General features: G+C 37.9%; 1 protein-coding gene across 4 annotated transcripts in view; it reads right to left on the reverse strand.

Moving 5' to 3' along the window:
• LOC106713390 overlaps nt 1-16,623 on the reverse strand; it is a 61,178-nt gene that overhangs the window by 9,025 nt on the left and 35,530 nt on the right. For 3 of the 4 annotated variants that reach the window (XM_045681719.1, XM_045681705.1, XM_045681708.1), the window contains exons 3-14: nt 7,200-7,322; nt 6,883-7,017; nt 6,679-6,799; nt 6,484-6,605; nt 5,301-6,385; nt 4,960-5,180; nt 4,683-4,856; nt 4,440-4,615; nt 4,145-4,324; nt 2,987-3,220; nt 2,589-2,752; nt 2,254-2,401 (exon numbers count right to left, since the gene is read on the reverse strand). In XM_045681719.1, the coding sequence (XP_045537675.1) occupies nt 2,254-2,401; nt 2,589-2,752; nt 2,987-3,220; nt 4,145-4,324; nt 4,440-4,615; nt 4,683-4,856; nt 4,960-5,180; nt 5,301-6,385; nt 6,484-6,605; nt 6,679-6,799; nt 6,883-7,017; nt 7,200-7,292 (2,853 nt within the window). In that variant the 5' untranslated portion in view covers nt 7,293-7,322. The remainder of the gene's footprint in view (nt 1-2,253; nt 2,402-2,588; nt 2,753-2,986; nt 3,221-4,144; nt 4,325-4,439; nt 4,616-4,682; nt 4,857-4,959; nt 5,181-5,300; nt 6,386-6,483; nt 6,606-6,678; nt 6,800-6,882; nt 7,018-7,199; nt 7,323-16,623) is intronic. The other variant, XM_045681706.1, reaches the window with a different exon arrangement.

The raw sequence follows: 16,623 nt of genomic DNA on the forward strand, positions 1-16,623 counted from the left end.
GACGTTAATTACAACCTTTAAAGTTTGATAAAAATAAAGTCTTCTAGGATTGATAGAAATTGCAATTGTCTTGTGAGAAAGAAATAGAGTAGTGTTATTTTGTCACTGCTAAAGCTAAGTTATGACTAAGTTAAACTCATACGCTGGTGTTAGCTGTTTGATTACTATTATTTTTGCGAAAGAAAATTTTATAGTGTATGAAAATATTAGGATGAAACATGTAGATCTCGATGTCACATCCGAATACAAAAAAAATATGTGAAAAAAATAATAAAAATATAATTTGCTTGACGTCTCGTATATAACAAACACCATCTAATATGTTTTGCTATGAAAAAATTAATAAAATAAAAACTAACATACCAAAAGCCGTAGTCGAAGCCTCAAAGCGCAAGTAAACAAGAGGTTAAGAGAGACGCGTGCGTTCGCTACGAGTGCGAGATAATCAATGACTTTAACCAGATGATGTCCACGTGCGGTGGAGACGTCGCAGCGCCACACTCCTTCCCCCCTTACCTCAGACATTAAATACCTCTTCACACAACACACTTTGTATTAAGTAATAATTATCACATTAATTATTTGACAACGCACAACTGAGATTTAAATAGTTTGTAATGTGTTACGAAAGTGCGGGTTTTTGATTATAATCATGAAAACTTCAGTAGCTTAGCAGATAATTAAGATGTCAAAGTTATTCTTCTATCAACATAATTAAACTGATTAGACCTTGATTGATAAATCTACGATTGACTTCTAGACAAAATATATATTTTAGTTATAACATTACATTGTCATTTGGTAGAATAAGTTATGAAAAGTTTAATTTCACTGAATCAAGAACATTTTTAGGGGAATAGAAGGTGTTCATGAGATTGTCTTACCAAAATTATAAATGCGAAGGTTTAGATGAATGGTCCGATGTTTGAATGTATCTCCGAAACGGTTCAATGGATCTTGATGAAATTTGGCACAGATATGGAACATAATCTGGAAGAACACATAGGCTACTTATTGAATTTTTAAGCGAAGGGAGTCGCGGGCGACAGCTAGTCATCTCATAAGTGTTGTTTATGTGTGTACAATTGTAGCAACTAATGTTTTGTCGGCAAATAGTTTTAGTATAAGGTCGATAACTTTTAAAGTAAACGAGATGTTTGTTCTGAGATTTACGTGATTTCAAATAATTGTTTATGCGGCTTCATGATTGACTGCAATAAGCCAGCTACATACAAGAACATTTCTGACCTTGACACACGATTCGAATACAAACTAACTTTATTTATTTGAATAGTTCAATTTTGTAATGGTTTGATGTTAGATTATTTAATTATTAATCATTTTAATTTGAAAAAAAAAAACAATAAAAATCGTAGACTTTTGAACCGAGTTGCTGTAATAATAATAATCAATTAACTCTTGATTCCATAGTTCTATTGTATTCTTGACATCGCAAATATGGTGATTAGGTTGTTGAGGACCAAAGTACTCGAACGATTCTAATGCGACAAGACAGGAACATGTCAGATGCTGGCACTGACCTCTGGCGGCCGAGAGTTGACTACAAATGAAGATCTTACATGTACAGAAACTGACTTCATTTGTCATACTTTGCTAGCTTTTTTTATAAACTAGGTAGAACAAGACTTGTTGCTTACACTTACGCTTACGCTTAATTGTAATTTTTTAAACATTTATTTCAATTTATATTGTGACGTAAATATTAACTGGTTGTAATACCTAGCAATAAGTTTGTGGGAATCAAGTAAAGATTTTAAAGTCCACTATTGCAAATATTTGCATGTTTGTGCTTTTATAATTAATGACTTCCTTTCCTGTAATTTCCTTCATTTACTAAGATAGTAAGAAGTTGTTTCATATCATGTATTTCATAGTAAGGACATCATGGGATGTATTGCGTACGCAGTCTCACGGCCCAAAAACGCAGTTCCGGAAATGCAGCGCGCTAATTGTGCCGGCGAGCGTGGGAAGTGCACTCACACGCGCCTCCCGTCACTGCGGCCGTGGCCTTATGTCGGCTGACATAATGCAGTGCGAGACAATCATACATATTCGGCTACACTCTTAACTGCCAAACAGAAACGGACTTGGAAGCCCTTTTCACATTTACGTATGAAATTATTTCATAAAAGTTTGAGCTCGAAGTTGACGAATTCGGTAATTGCTTTTGCTAAAATAGCACATTTTTTTATATTAATGCAAGCACTGTCTCATAATCGTAAGTATACTCACGTCGGATACAGGTCTGACGGTGGCGGGCACTGCGCGGGCCAGCTCCGGAGAAGCGGAGCGCTCTCGTTCGCGCATCTCGCCAGCGAGCGCGGCGCGGGCGGATCGTGCGGCGCGTGCTGACGCCTCCAGGCATCCGCTTGACTTGCTCCTGGCACATATACCTCGTTACAGGGATCAGATGCGATTTTGTACCCTTGCTCAGGTCTTTCTCTCACTTATTTCGCATTCATTCCACTAATGCGATCTTGTCTGTCGTTTCTAAGTTTGCCATCGTAATCTGTGTCTCTCATTCTTTTTAATTACTTATTTTCTTTTATTTATTATATTTGTGTTACCTGATGGGTCTATCTAGAGGCCCCAGGAGGGAGAGTGGCTGCGCCGGAGCGGCGGGGGAGCCGGCAGCCGCGGGATGAGCGGCGGGCGCTGGTGGCAGGTACATGACGTGCCCACCCCACGACATGTACGAGGTGCCCGCGCGCCACGACCCGCTTTGAACCTCCTGTACACACCAGCACAACTTGTGTATTGACTTCTCCTATTTACAACTTATTCCATGATTTGTTGAAGACTTATATAGATAACTGGTAGTGGAAAAAATAATTGTGCTATTCCCAGCATTTTTGAAAAATTAACGTCGTTTGAATTTAAGTTTTAAATAAATTACTGTGGTGCTTTTAAAAGTACAGATACCTTATTAAGTCCAATTTCATTATTAAATCCTACGAAAACTAACCTTTTCTTTTTTATTGTCTTGGTTTACATCATCGTAATCATGCGGCTGGAACAGTAGCGGGTTGCTGAGGGAGTTGGGGGCAGACTTGGTGAGGAACCAGTTCTGCTCAGGCTCCTCCAGCATGGGCTCGTGCTCGATGTCGAATCTGCGGCCGCCGAGCGCGGCACCCAGCGCGCCCGACACCGACTTGCGGAACTTCTGCAAACTGTGGAAGCCCTGCTGCAGCTGCTTGCCCTGGAAGCAGTCGTACAGGCACGACGCGCCTTTACACTACGCGAAGTTTGCACACAACTTTCTTTAACATAGCTGATGAGGAATAAAGATAAAATTATTCATGCGAGAACATCGATTTAGGAAAGTTCAACGTGAGACAATTTGATAGCACTATGCAGAAGGTTTAAGTCATTATGGAAAGGAAATAATTGTTTCTTTTGGGAAATATTTTTGTTTTGACATTACTATAAAGCAGGGATGGTGAACCTTTGTATATCAAGGTGCATTTTAGCTAAAGAAAATATTTAATGACAGTTTGAGCGCGTTTCCCATTATAATCACTATTTCACACTATTTTCGTAGTGCATAATGAATTTTGTGTTCAGTGACGTTCCATTGGTTCGCCATCCCTGCTGTAAAGAAATCTATTTCGAAATTATGTTCCGTGGCGAGACACGATTTGGTTGTAGTCTCTGTTGGAAGTACTCAGTGCATTATCTTCATTATTTGTACCTGTTAAATAATAAATTGCAAGTGAGTTTTAAGTAGGTTAGTAAAATAATAAGAACTTTAGAGTAACATATCTTCAAAAACTCGTCCGACCATCTATCCAAATTTATAAGTGCAAAGATTAGTTGAAATAGTGATGTGTTAGAAAGCGTGTAATTTTACCCTTTACTCCTCCTCAGCGTGCGCGGGATGTTAGGAAGATTTAGTTTGTTAGTTAATTATTTGTTAAATAATTAATATATTTTAGTGATCATTTTTAGCATATCTGAGATATAAACAATCGTTTTTTAATATCCTATTGAAAATAATGGTAAGTACTTCAAACGAACGACGAACAAGAATACGATCGAGTATTGTATCAAAATAATCTCAGATAGCTAAATGGTGAGGTGTCCTAACATCCCACGCACGAGCTACGTCACGCCGCTTGCCAACCTTATCGTGCAGCTCCCGCGGCAAGGAGAGGCTGAAGGGCTGCGCGCCTGGGCTGTAGGTGGGCAAGCCCGTCGCGGGGAGCTCCTCCAGCGCCCGGCCCCCCGTCGCGCCCGCGCCCTCCGAGCTGCTATCTCCTAGGTCCTGCTGCGGCGTCCAGTTGGCGCCCACAGGCTCTGGCAGCTGAACAGTTATTGACACGTAGTAGAAATAAACTTTTTTGTAGGAGGAATCAATGTTGTGTCGACCTCATAAAGTGGGATCGAGTAGGAAATTGAAATATTATGTTTGCACCCACATGTTGCCTGGTTGGAGAGTCGAGTCTGTGGTCGCTGTGCGCGTGGTCGCCGGAGATGCCCGAGTCGCCTGACTTGTCGGCTGACGGGTCCGAACGCGGCGACGACTCCGCGGATACATCTGCCGTCATCTTCGTCTCCACCGCCAACGGTTCTGGATCTGTTGCATAGGTATTATCTACTACCAGTTAGTGAAGAAAGTCAACGCTCGCTATAATTGAAAATAGTTTGTGCTGACTACACACCGGATTTGATGTAACTGTCCATGACGCTGACGAGGTGTCGCCAGGCGGTATTGGGCGAAGCGCCTCGCGTCTGTAGCGGGCTGCTGCGCCGTGCCGCCGCTGTGCGCCGCCCCATTGTCGGGGACCGCTCCGATAGCGAAGAGCCCTCGGAGGATACCGCCGATTCTGATGACACTACAACACAATTATTCACAAGCCATTTATAAAACGTTGTCATTGTCTTTTGAAAAGGCGAAAATCTTATTTAAGCAATGATCATGATAAAAATAAATCTCACCAATTCTTAATTTGCAGTCTTCTCTAAATTCTTTGTTAAACTTCTCAAAGTCATCTTCTTCCCGATAGCTGAGCAGTTTCTGCTCTATGAGGTGGAAGTTGTCGAATTCTTCGATGATGGGGCAGCCCAGTCCCGGGAAGTCCTTCGTGTGATCCCGCGGCTTCGACTGCTCACTCTCGATCATGCCAAAGTAGAACTGCTTAGATGGCGCTGATTTTTGCCTGAAATGTTTTCGAAATGTTAAAAGTAAATCAGGTGAGACGAAGTACAAAAATCGTTAAATAGTGTAACAGATTTGGGCAACTACAACGATTATTTTAATTTTTGCTAGGGTTACTTACTTTTGCTGTGAATTATTGTTCGTTATGATTTCTCTATTCCTATTCGGTGAATGTTCAGGCGTCGACTCTTTGCCTGAGGCTTGTCCTCTGTCTGGCATCGGTTTGTTGTTTTCTTTTGTGTTCAGCTTAAACTTATTTATTTCATTATTTTTAGTAACTTTGCTCTGTGGGATCGATTTCGAATTTATATCCTGTGTCTTTGTTAAAGGTCTTCGGTTATTAGTTATTTGTGCATCCGGTTTTGTGCTGGCGACGCCTCTCTTAAGACTAGATTCTTTGACTTTAGCCTGATTTGCGGTTTTCGTTGGGTTCGGTTTTTCTATACTGAATTTATTTAGCTGACTAGTTTTGTTTTCACTTAAATTAACTTTATTTCCTAATTCGTTTCTTATTCTATTTGTAGCCTTTTTGAGTTCCGTTTGAAATTCATCTTTTTCTTCATTTCTTGGTAATAATGAAGGAAGAGATTTTCTCAGTGGCTGGTTTCTATCGGCTAGTCCACTAACTTTACCGTTCTTTTGATCTCCTGCAGTCTTTATACCTTTTTCGAATACTTTATTCGATGCATTGTTTTGTCTATCCTGTTCGATTAGAGAGTTATCAAAAGTTTTTTCTCTTCTTAATGTCGGATGGTCGCTGTCATCCTTTTTAAATCTCTCAGAATACCTGAAATTTCTAATTAAAAGAGGCGTCTTCCACGCTTCACTCTGGTCGTTAGTTTTGGAAGTTTTGGCTCTGCAGCCACTGACCACGTCCGTCCTCGTCCGCCGCGCCTCTTGTTTGTTCTGCAGCAATCGTTCTTCTCGTTTCAACGAGACCGAACTCTGCATCATGTCCTTATTGTCAGGGTACTTTAGGTGCTGGTCCTTACTTATGCAAGGAGACTTGTATCTTCGCTCGAAAGACTGATCGTTCAAGTCTAATGATTTGAAATCAGTGTAAGTGTTTCTGTATGTTGGTATTTTCGAGTCTGAGTGGCCGTTCGTCTTTTTGGTTTCATTTCTTGTTTTGAATAATCTGAGTTTTCTTTGGGGTTCCGGTCTCGCCTTTCCAAGACTGGAATCGGGAGATGAAGCATCGCGACGCTAAAACAAGAAAAGTAAATAATTAATATTAAAATGACAAATTGTGAGTTTGAATGTAAGTAACTTCATAGTTCAGTCAATTGTTTGAGAACTCTTACGTTGCTAGGCGGTGGAGGCGCTCGATATTTTTTTCTAAAATGTTTGTTATTACTTTTTTGTTTTTGCGGTTCTTCTATCCTCAAGTCAGGTTCAGAGCCGAACCGTTTATTTATGCTGCCATCTGAAAATTAATGTTATTTAAATATGAACATTTCTTCGTGCATTCATTTCCTTTATTTTGAAAATTAACTAACTGTCGTTGTTCCTGTAACCGAGGTTGGTGTAGGAGCGATGCAGAGGGTCGCGTTCCCTCGACCGCGTTTCTTCCGCGCCCCCTACGCCGCCTCCCGACCGGGATCTGTACGCGTTCGGGTGCTGGAACAAATAATTTAAAACACATGTAAGTTTTCCCGTGTACCATAATTGAAGTCATAGGAATTTGTCTCTAAAGTTCTTACCCCGAACCTGTGCGAGCGCCAGCTCTCCTGGAGGCCGGAGGCGGGTCTGCGGCCGCTGATGGTGCCGCCGGAGTGCAGGATAGCACCGTTGTCTGTGCTACGCAGGCAGGGCGACTCTGGCAGCGATGGAAGCACCTGTAATGTTAGTTACGCTTCTTAACAGTTGTAAAGAAACGTGCATCTGGCAAGCTATCATATTTATAGACCTTGATTTGATTAATAAAGTCGGTATTATACCGGTATCAATTACATGTATCACTTTGATTTTCATATAATTATTCTTTACTTTAGTTTTCGTTGGGATGTGTAGCGGTTACCTTGGGCGCGAGACGCAGCGGCTCGTGCGGCAGCGCATCGCGGCGTGCCCGCTGCGGGCCTGCTACGGCCGGCTGGCTGCCCGCCTGCCCCATGCCACCGCGCCCTCACGCACCCTGCCTCATCTGGTGATTGGTGATAAAGTATATGTTAGTGAAACTAGTAATAACATAAAATAAATAAGTGCACATTTTAGATTACGTATGCTTTATTATTTTTGAGAATCATGTAATTTTTGATAAAGTATTATATTTCTATAGTATATCATGATTTTTAATATTGACAAATATAGGTAATGTGCAAATGCAAAGTGGCTGTGACCATGTGACCGCGGGGTCAAGGTCGGCGTCGCTCATGCGCACGCGCAAGTCCCGCGTGTAAACAACTCGTAAAACTGTTGCGTTTATTTACATCTCACACGAAACACGACGCCCCTGCGCTATATTATAGTTACCACTGTAAACTTTACCTACGCAGATTCTTTTAGATAAGCTTTTTGAAGCGTTGTGGAGAAACCATAAAATAAAGATACTAACGTATTTGATTCAATGACCTTTTAATAGTGAAATCAGCTTTTAAACACTAGTTAATTAAACCACTTTTATACGAGTTATCTTCGCGGATTTAAAATGGATTATAGACAAAATCTCACTTCATTTTCTAAGACATCGTTTGATAGTCCATAGACTAGATTGAAAATTGTTTTATGAACCACGATTGTGGTTTTAATGTGTTGCAGGAAGTCAACCGTAAAACAAACAAATGGTAACAAAGTATTCTACGAGAATAACAAAGTAACAATGCGTTTTCTTTGAAAGAATTCTTGTACTTCGCATTCAGATTACAAACGATTTAGAATAGAAATGTAAAGAATAATATACTACTGTAGTTGAATAATAAATATTTTTAAATATTCGCAAATTGTCATTGAATTGAGTCGCTTTTGAGTTTTTAGCCGACTTCAAAAAGGAGGTTATCAATTCGACTGTATTTTTTTTATGTGTGTTAGCGCAAAACTCCGCCCCTGGTGCTCCGATTTTGATTAAAAATATTTTAATCGAAAGGAAGTGCTTGCAGATGGGTCCCATTTTTTTTTTTTTTTTTTTTTAAATAACTAAAAGACTAGTAGATTTTATAGCAAAGCTTTCGATAACGTCTCGCTATAACTATCAATACATGTTGACGTCTCTGTTCTATTGAAAGACAATAAAAGATATAACTATATGTTATTAAGTCAGTTTAAAATCATAGTTAAAAATATTAATAAAATAAACTAAGATGAAATGTAACCAAGTGTTGTGTTTTGTTTTAAAAATCAACAAGATAAGGTAATGAATGTGTTTAAACGTGTTGCAAATATTTATCGATGTGTTAATTTCCCAATGTTGTGGTCGTGGTCGGACGCGGACGCATCTGCAAATTGAATTAGCAGGCATGTGTTTAGTGCAGCCATCAGTATTTCCTGTGCGTTTCCGTTCAATCTCTTCTGGATAAACACAAGGTCTCACATCAGTTTCCGCGTCATATTTTAAATTTTTTTGTTGCTTTATAAAGTTCCCTTGTTATAATGGAATTAGTAAATTAAATAATGCAATTTGTCTTCACTTTCTATGTGCTAACTAAACAACGTCTTTTAAAAAATCATAACAGGACTTTTCAAGGGGAATATCTATATCTATATATATAAAAGAAAGTCGTGTTAGTTACACCATTTATAACTCAAGAACGGCTGAATCAATTTGACTGAAAATTGGTGGGCAGGTAGCTTAGAACCAGGAAACGGACATAGGATAATTTTTACCCCGGTTTCTATTTTTTTTATACCGCGCGGACGGAGTCGCGGGTAAAAGCTAGTCTATATATATAAAAGAAAGTCGTGTTAGTTACACTATTTATAACTCAAGAACGGCTGAATCGATTTGACTGAAAATTGGTGGGCAAGTAGCTTAGAACAAGTAAACGGACATAGGATAATTTTTACCCCGTTTTCTATTTTTTATTCCGCGCGGACGGAGTCGCGGGTAAAAGCTAGTTATTTATAAATCGTTAGTATCCTTGAATATTTACTGTGCGAAAAGAGTAAAAGTATAAATTAGTAATCTGAAATAATGGAGATGCGGTCTGCATGGATCCACTTTCTTTATGATAAACGCATACTGTTCGTGTCCGTGCGCAGTCGCTCGTGTGAAGAGGCGCTGATGAATTAGACATAGCCGCTGATCTGGCGGATGTATTGACCTCATAACTTCCCGCGTAGTATTTTAAGATTTATATAGATTATACATTCCCAAGGACAATCATTATTTCTTCTATAGCATGTTAAGTATCCTAAAATACTATTTAATGTTTGTCAGAGACTAAGTTACTTTAATGTTTTTAATCTGACATAATTTTTTTTAATAACCTTCTTTTTTTAAAGCTGTAGAAAACGTTTAATGCAATTCAAGTAATGTACCACTGAAGTTACCTCTAAGTTATAGCCCAAGGTATACCGACTTCGCTTTGGAGCAGTTAACAATTTAAAACCGTTGTTTACGTTATTATTGCCAGGATAAACAAGAAATACAAAACTGTTATTAATAAAGGTTAAAATGAAATGTTATAATAGAAAAACAAACAACCTTTCATTTTAAGATTTATATTAAATATCGGAACATCGCTTCCTTGTAGCAATTTAGTACGGCCGTCTGGCATTAGTTGGAGGCAAGCAAACTGCTAGACAAGGGGCAAGTTGTAAGCGAGAAGCGGTAAACGCAAAAGAAGAAGCGGCAAGCGTTTAGCAACAAGCAGCAATCTTCAAGCGAGAATTGATCAGCGACAGGTAGTGAGAAACAAATGTTAAGTGACAAGCGACAAGCGACAAGCGATAAGCTGCAAGCTGCTAGAGAACATCCTGTTATTATGAGGCGCAAGGCAAGCGGCCAGTAATTGATAAAACTCGTTCCATTTTTCGCGGTGAGGTACCGCTCCCGAAGGCGCGGTGTTCAGGAAAATTATTTTAAATGGGGTAATTGTAAGGAAGAGCGTATTGCTTATTACATTATTTAGTATTTTGTAACTGTTAGTTATCAATAGGGTGACCAGGTGTGTCCAAGTTGCGGGATTTTATTATTGACGACAAAAAAGGTAACGAACAAGTTTATTTGGATATGTACATTTACGTAAAAATGTCCCTTAATGGTGAAAGCTCATACAACAGTATGGTGATGTAGTTAGAAGTTGAGGTTAGTTTGTGCGTCCTTCATCATCACAGCTCACTATACGTCCTCACTGAGAGCCTATCCCAAGTTAGGGGTGACTAGGCCACGTCAACCACGCTGGCCCAGTGCAGGTTGGTTGATTTCGCACATATAATTGAATTTCTTCTCAGATATGTGCAGGTTACTTCACGATGTTTTCCTTCACCGTGAGACCGTCGGATAAATGTCCGTCAGTCCTTAGTATAGTCTAATTGTGTTTACCCTAGTTTGTTGTGATAACAGACTTGGCGGCTGCGAGTTGCTTCAACGGTTAGTGATTAGCGTTCAGCTCCGTTATGCGGAGAATTATCGCGAGACGGGCCTGTGCCCTGCCCATGTGTCCTAATACCACGTGTGTTATTACTGATTAGGCTTTAGAACAAATTATCTATTTCCACTTTTAAATTATAGCAAGCAAAAAACCAACCGCATTTTCCTGGTGTAATACTAATAAGCTACCATTTAAGCCACAAGATTCGATCAGATTAAACTATTAATGGATAAACGATTACTTTAATGAACGCTAATCTCAGCAAAAGCGTTTACAATCTGTGGCAGAGATGCTCCCGTCACCGCATCCCCATTAAAACATTAACAGTTACCCGGCGTTGGCGGCGGCTCACGACGCGCGGCCACGGACGCGGAAAATTATTCGCAGCAGCGACTCGCTTCCGCGACGCGCGCCATCTTGTGTCGTCTACCAAGATGGCGGCAGGAATGACAGCGCGCGCTGCTCGTGTGAATCCGTTCTAATGATAATACTCTCTAATGACACAACTTCTCTAAATTGTTTACCTTCATCTATCTTAATCACTTCGTAATGCCGCCGAGGATATTGAAAATATACTGATTTATGTTAAACTTTTCTCTCTCTTTTAAAGGTTTCGATAGAGTCGTACACATGAAACAAAGATATCTTGATGGTTTTGAATAATAAAGCATCATTTTAAATACTAATAAATATCTAGTCTACGTTTACATTTTGACAAATGTCTATATTGTCTTCGAATGATCTATTAACTTGAAGTTGTTCATAAACCACCAACGTATTCCAATCGCTCCATCTAGCGGCCGACAATGTCATCAATTTACCTCATGAATGACTGGAAACCTGCTGACATACGGTGAATGATTGTAGGATATGAAAGAAGTAGAGAGAACGCAAGACAAATACAAGAAATTACATAGATTTTACCATTTTTTAAATAGTTTACAAGTCACTTTTTATCATACGAAATGCAAATTATTCAAATCCTTCGTGCTATGTTTGTGAGATTTAGCTTATGAGATCGGTAACTACTGGTGTCATCAACGAACATTTGAACAAGCCATACGAGTATAGAAATGTATTGAATGATCTATTAAAATGTTAATCCATTCTATTTCCACTAAATGTTTACATCTCTCTGTATAAGCAGTGCTCTGTGCAGTCGTGTCGAGCAATGCTCTGCAGGCCGCCACTAAGTCTACCGCTGCTGTAGTGCAGAATGCAGGATGTCTATAAGACAACGAGTTACATTTAGAATAGTTTTTCATCTACTTGTTTCTAACTACTCTTGGGATATAAGGAGTTAGGTTACATGTAGAGTTTGTTATCTTTCCATATTGCTAAAGATAAATAAAAACGTAACTCCTTCCGTGTGGGTTGTACCTTCAAAGAGGAAAGAGTCGACCAGGTGGTTGTGAGCGGCCACGATACGCCGATTAGCATATCTCATCATCTGGTCCCGTTCGCACCGCATCAATCAGACCGTGCGATGCTCTCAAATTATTTAGTATGTAGGCGCTGCAGACACACAAACCTACAAACTATGCTCATTTGTGTATAATGTTTTTGATAACCAGAACGAATTGTTTGATGGAATTTACAACGTAAAAACGAGGGTTATAAAGCCAGCAAAAAAAACGAATTTATTATATTAAGTTTTAATATATTTTCAACTAATTTAAATAAGTTCACAAGTAAAAGATAAACTGTGATTGTTTGTAGTAGCGTGCACGAAGGCAATGGGCAACCGTTACCCTCTAACCAAAAGCACACAAAAGCTATCGGTTTGTGTGTCATAGGGCCACGCTAACTAAACCGGTCGTTTTACCCAAATACTTAGACTACATCACATAAATGCATTGGGTTCGTAATATGAATATTCAATAGAATAAAAAAAATATTCAGTTACAAGTTATAATAAATTAGAAATATTGATTTATGTTTAAATCTCTCTCAATTTACTTCGAATATTCAACATTATTAATTGTATATTTAACTAGCTGTCGCCCGCGACTCCATGCGCGCGAATAAAAAAAATGTGTGTTTTTACAGACTATGTTCTACATCTGTGCCAAATTTCATCAAGATCCGTTAAGTCGTTCCGGAGATACCTTTAAATAAACATCCATCTATCTTAACATTCACATTTATAATATTAGTAAGAATTAAGATTATTATTACGAGTAGATATTGTAACTTATATGAACTGATGGCGACTGTAATATTGGTTACAGACTTACAAGTTACAAGAGAGATTGAGCAATCATCTTCATTACAAATTATCTTTTTAAAACCAACTAACCACTGACAGCTAAATTGAACTAACTTTACAATGCAATGAAAATAATAACGGAAAGTGATGATTCTAAAATTAGGTACGATAAAAAATTCATTGCACAAGCATCAATTGAACATTTAAACATTAGTTCAATTTATTATCCATTCTAAATTCATCATTTGAATGAAAGATTAAATAAATATATTGATTATAGCGACCGAATAGAGATAATATTTTAAAGTACTGAATCCATTGGTAGTGTTAATCCCACGATAGTCTTGGCCCAAAAGTAACGACCTTGCGGTACACTAACACGGCTCACCTCTCGTTTGACCACGTACACGATATTTGTCCGTCTGTCCGTAGCTTTGTTTGTCCAATAGATTTATTGAGAGCTTTACTTTGCCTGTTTTTTTTAGGTCAGTATGTTAAAAGGTAATGTGTTAAAATATGATTTCTTTGTAGCTAAATGTCGTGGATTCTTTGTGGAAAACTGACATTTTGATCGTTACCTCATAAAGGAAGGTATATTGTATCGGATATCGGAAACTATAATATTATTCTCTTTCCGTCTGTCACATAATCAGAAGTGTAACAGGAAGTGTAATGATATGCAAGTTACGCACGCGACTCACGACTTCCAACTCAGAGAAATCTAACAAAACATGGTGTTACATACCACTGCTTTTATAATTAACAATAACTAAATTGTATTATTTTTCCTGATTTTCAAAACTGTCGTTGGAGACAACTACAAGAAAAGAAATTTCTGCTCTTTTTCCAACATCTGCTAAAACAATTCAAATAATTCTGATAAACCATCTAAATAATTAAATAAGTAGTACATTTAATATATTAGCACATTTACCTACATAAGAAGGAGCATTTTCTGCGTAATGACAGATTTCGCAACAGTCAATAGTGTCTCTCTAGACTAGACGGTCTCGTAATGAGCCGGCATTAGAAATCAAAGTAAGTCTCGGACGTAGAGTTTCACATGCATTGCTTTCTTCAAACGAGTACCATTAAATATTTCTATGTCATATGACAACTATTAGAAACAAATGACTAACTACTGGCTTCAGTAGCAAGAGAAATTAACTTAGTTTTTAGTGTCACTAGATTGAGCTGCGCTAGATTGAATGATGTGCAATATACAACATGTTATTTTACAAAATTACAATGTTACAGTAAGGGTGTTGTTATTTATCTTCAGCCTCGTAACGCCCACTGCTGGGCATAGGCCTCCTCCAAAGATCGCCACAATGATCGGTCCTGTGCAACCCGCATCCAGGATACTCCCGCAACCTTGACCAGATCATCGGTCCATCTTGCGGGATGCCTGCCCACGCTGAGTCGACCTGTACGTGGCTGCCATTCCAATACTTTGCGGCCCCATCATAAAACTTTTGTCAAAAAATAAATGAGAAATTTGATGTAAAATAAATGCTATCTTCTTAAAAGAAAAGCTTTTTAAAAATACCAAAAAGAAAAAACTAATACATTGTTAATGGTTATTATTGGCAGTGACTTAACAACGAATTGATCTAAACTGACACATGTCCAAAATTTGTATTAAATTTACGGTCTTAAATTACACCAAAAATCTCAAACTAATTTTGGCATAGTTGCTGAGATGATACGATGTTTATTGTCACAAATATTAGTGTCCACACAGATTGTTCTGCCTTATAATATTACGTAGTATACTAATCAATTACATTACGATAGTTTAGTTTTACGCAACGTTGTATGAAGTCACTATTAACTAAACAAATCCTAATCAAATATTTTGACTGGATAATAACACTTCAATAAGCTTTAGACAATAACAAGCGGAACAAAAAACAAATTATAATAACAATGTTGATAATTAGAACCGCCGTAATCACATACAAATGACAGAGCTCATGAAATTGTATTTCTTAGGATTAGTTCACAATCAGAAAATAATATTCAATCGATACTGTACTTTCTGTGTGTTAACTTTAGCAGAAATTTTAGCTATTTCTACACTTTTCTTTAGATTTGATATAAATTTGTAAACATCTGAATATTATCTAATATATAAAATTCTCGTGTCACAGTTTTCGTTCCCGTACTCCTCCGAAACGGCTTGACCGATTCTCATGAAATTTTGTGAGCATATTCAGTAGGTCTGAGAATCGGCCAACATCTATTTTTCATACCGTTATTAAGTTTTTTTTTTAACTGCGCGCGGACGGAGTCGCGGGCGACTGCTATATTTATTATATACATTAAATTGAATGTCACATATACAACAAGCTCCTTCTATTAATCTCAAGTAGTAACAGTTTGTGTGCATACGTCTTTAGGCTGTTAGTTTGCCCCCGAGCTTGACGAAATGACGGACACTGACAGAGGGACGAGCGTAAAGACAAAGCGAGCCACATGATGTATCGGTAAAAGTAATTACTGTTAGGAAATGAAGAAACGGATGAAGTAACTACAAATAGTAGTTCTACGTATCAACTATTTTAATAAAAATATTGTCATAGACATCGAAAGATTTTGGGAATTTCTCTTTTTTATAAATCTTCTAACCTTCTTCCTCAATTAAGTTTATTTGAAGACCGTTTAAGCAACGAAAATCTGATCCCTCCAACTTAAATTAAAAGTAAGGAGTTAATAAATAAAATTTTACCCATTTTAACGAAGTCACTGTATCTCTACAACGCCCTCTATTCATATTACATCGTAGTATCAAACAGCAGTACTATAAAATGTGTTTCTTTAATGCCCTGTTTTCGATAAGCAAGTTGTTAATCAAAGACAGAGAAGGCGCGGCTGCAAGGTCGATTAACTCACGAGTCTAAGATTTTCCCACAGGTGGGTCTGTGGGCAGTGGGCAGTGAGCGGTGGATTGAACGAATTCGGCGTTACAACCTACTATTAGAATGTAACTTGCAGTAGACACTTCAACTTGCTCGATGTAGTCAATTGACAAATTCCACAAGTTTGTTAATGATTTGGAACATTTATTGTCATACTAGCTGTCGCCCGCGACTTCGTCTGCGTGAAATTAAGAATTAACGTAACAAATAGCCTATGTGTTCTTTCAGACTTTGTTTTACATCTGTGCCAAATTTCATCAAGATCCGTTGAGTCATTCCGGAGATACCTTCAAACAAACATCCATCCATCCATCTAAACTTTCGCATTTATGATATTAGTAAGATTTTCCGGAATTTTAACTACTCTAAAAAGCAAGAACATCAATTTATAATCAAATATAAACAATGATAAATTGCACATGAGCAGCGCACGCGCAATCTGTAATTGCATACATAAATGTGATCATTCAAACAATTCACTGATTATTGGTTAACGTAAACAAATAATGAAGAAACGATAATGGTTTTTTAAACAATAGATAAATATGTTGTACAAAGCAATGTGGAATATTAAAGTTTGTGTACAATGGATTTGTTTTCTAGATCTTATACAAATTAAAAGAACTCAACTTAAGCTCATCGAAATCAGCAAAATTAAGTGTATATACTATTTTCTTGATCTTAGAAAATTAAACAAAAATAACTTAAATTGTAATAAGAAACTTAGAGTTACAATACGTGTTATTTCACCTAAAAATAACCTTGTCTTTAAAAAAAGCTTTTTCA

Source organism: Papilio machaon, chromosome 2 (assembly GCF_912999745.1).
Source record: "Papilio machaon chromosome 2, ilPapMach1.1, whole genome shotgun sequence".
NCBI classification, from domain to species: domain Eukaryota; kingdom Metazoa; phylum Arthropoda; class Insecta; order Lepidoptera; family Papilionidae; genus Papilio; species Papilio machaon.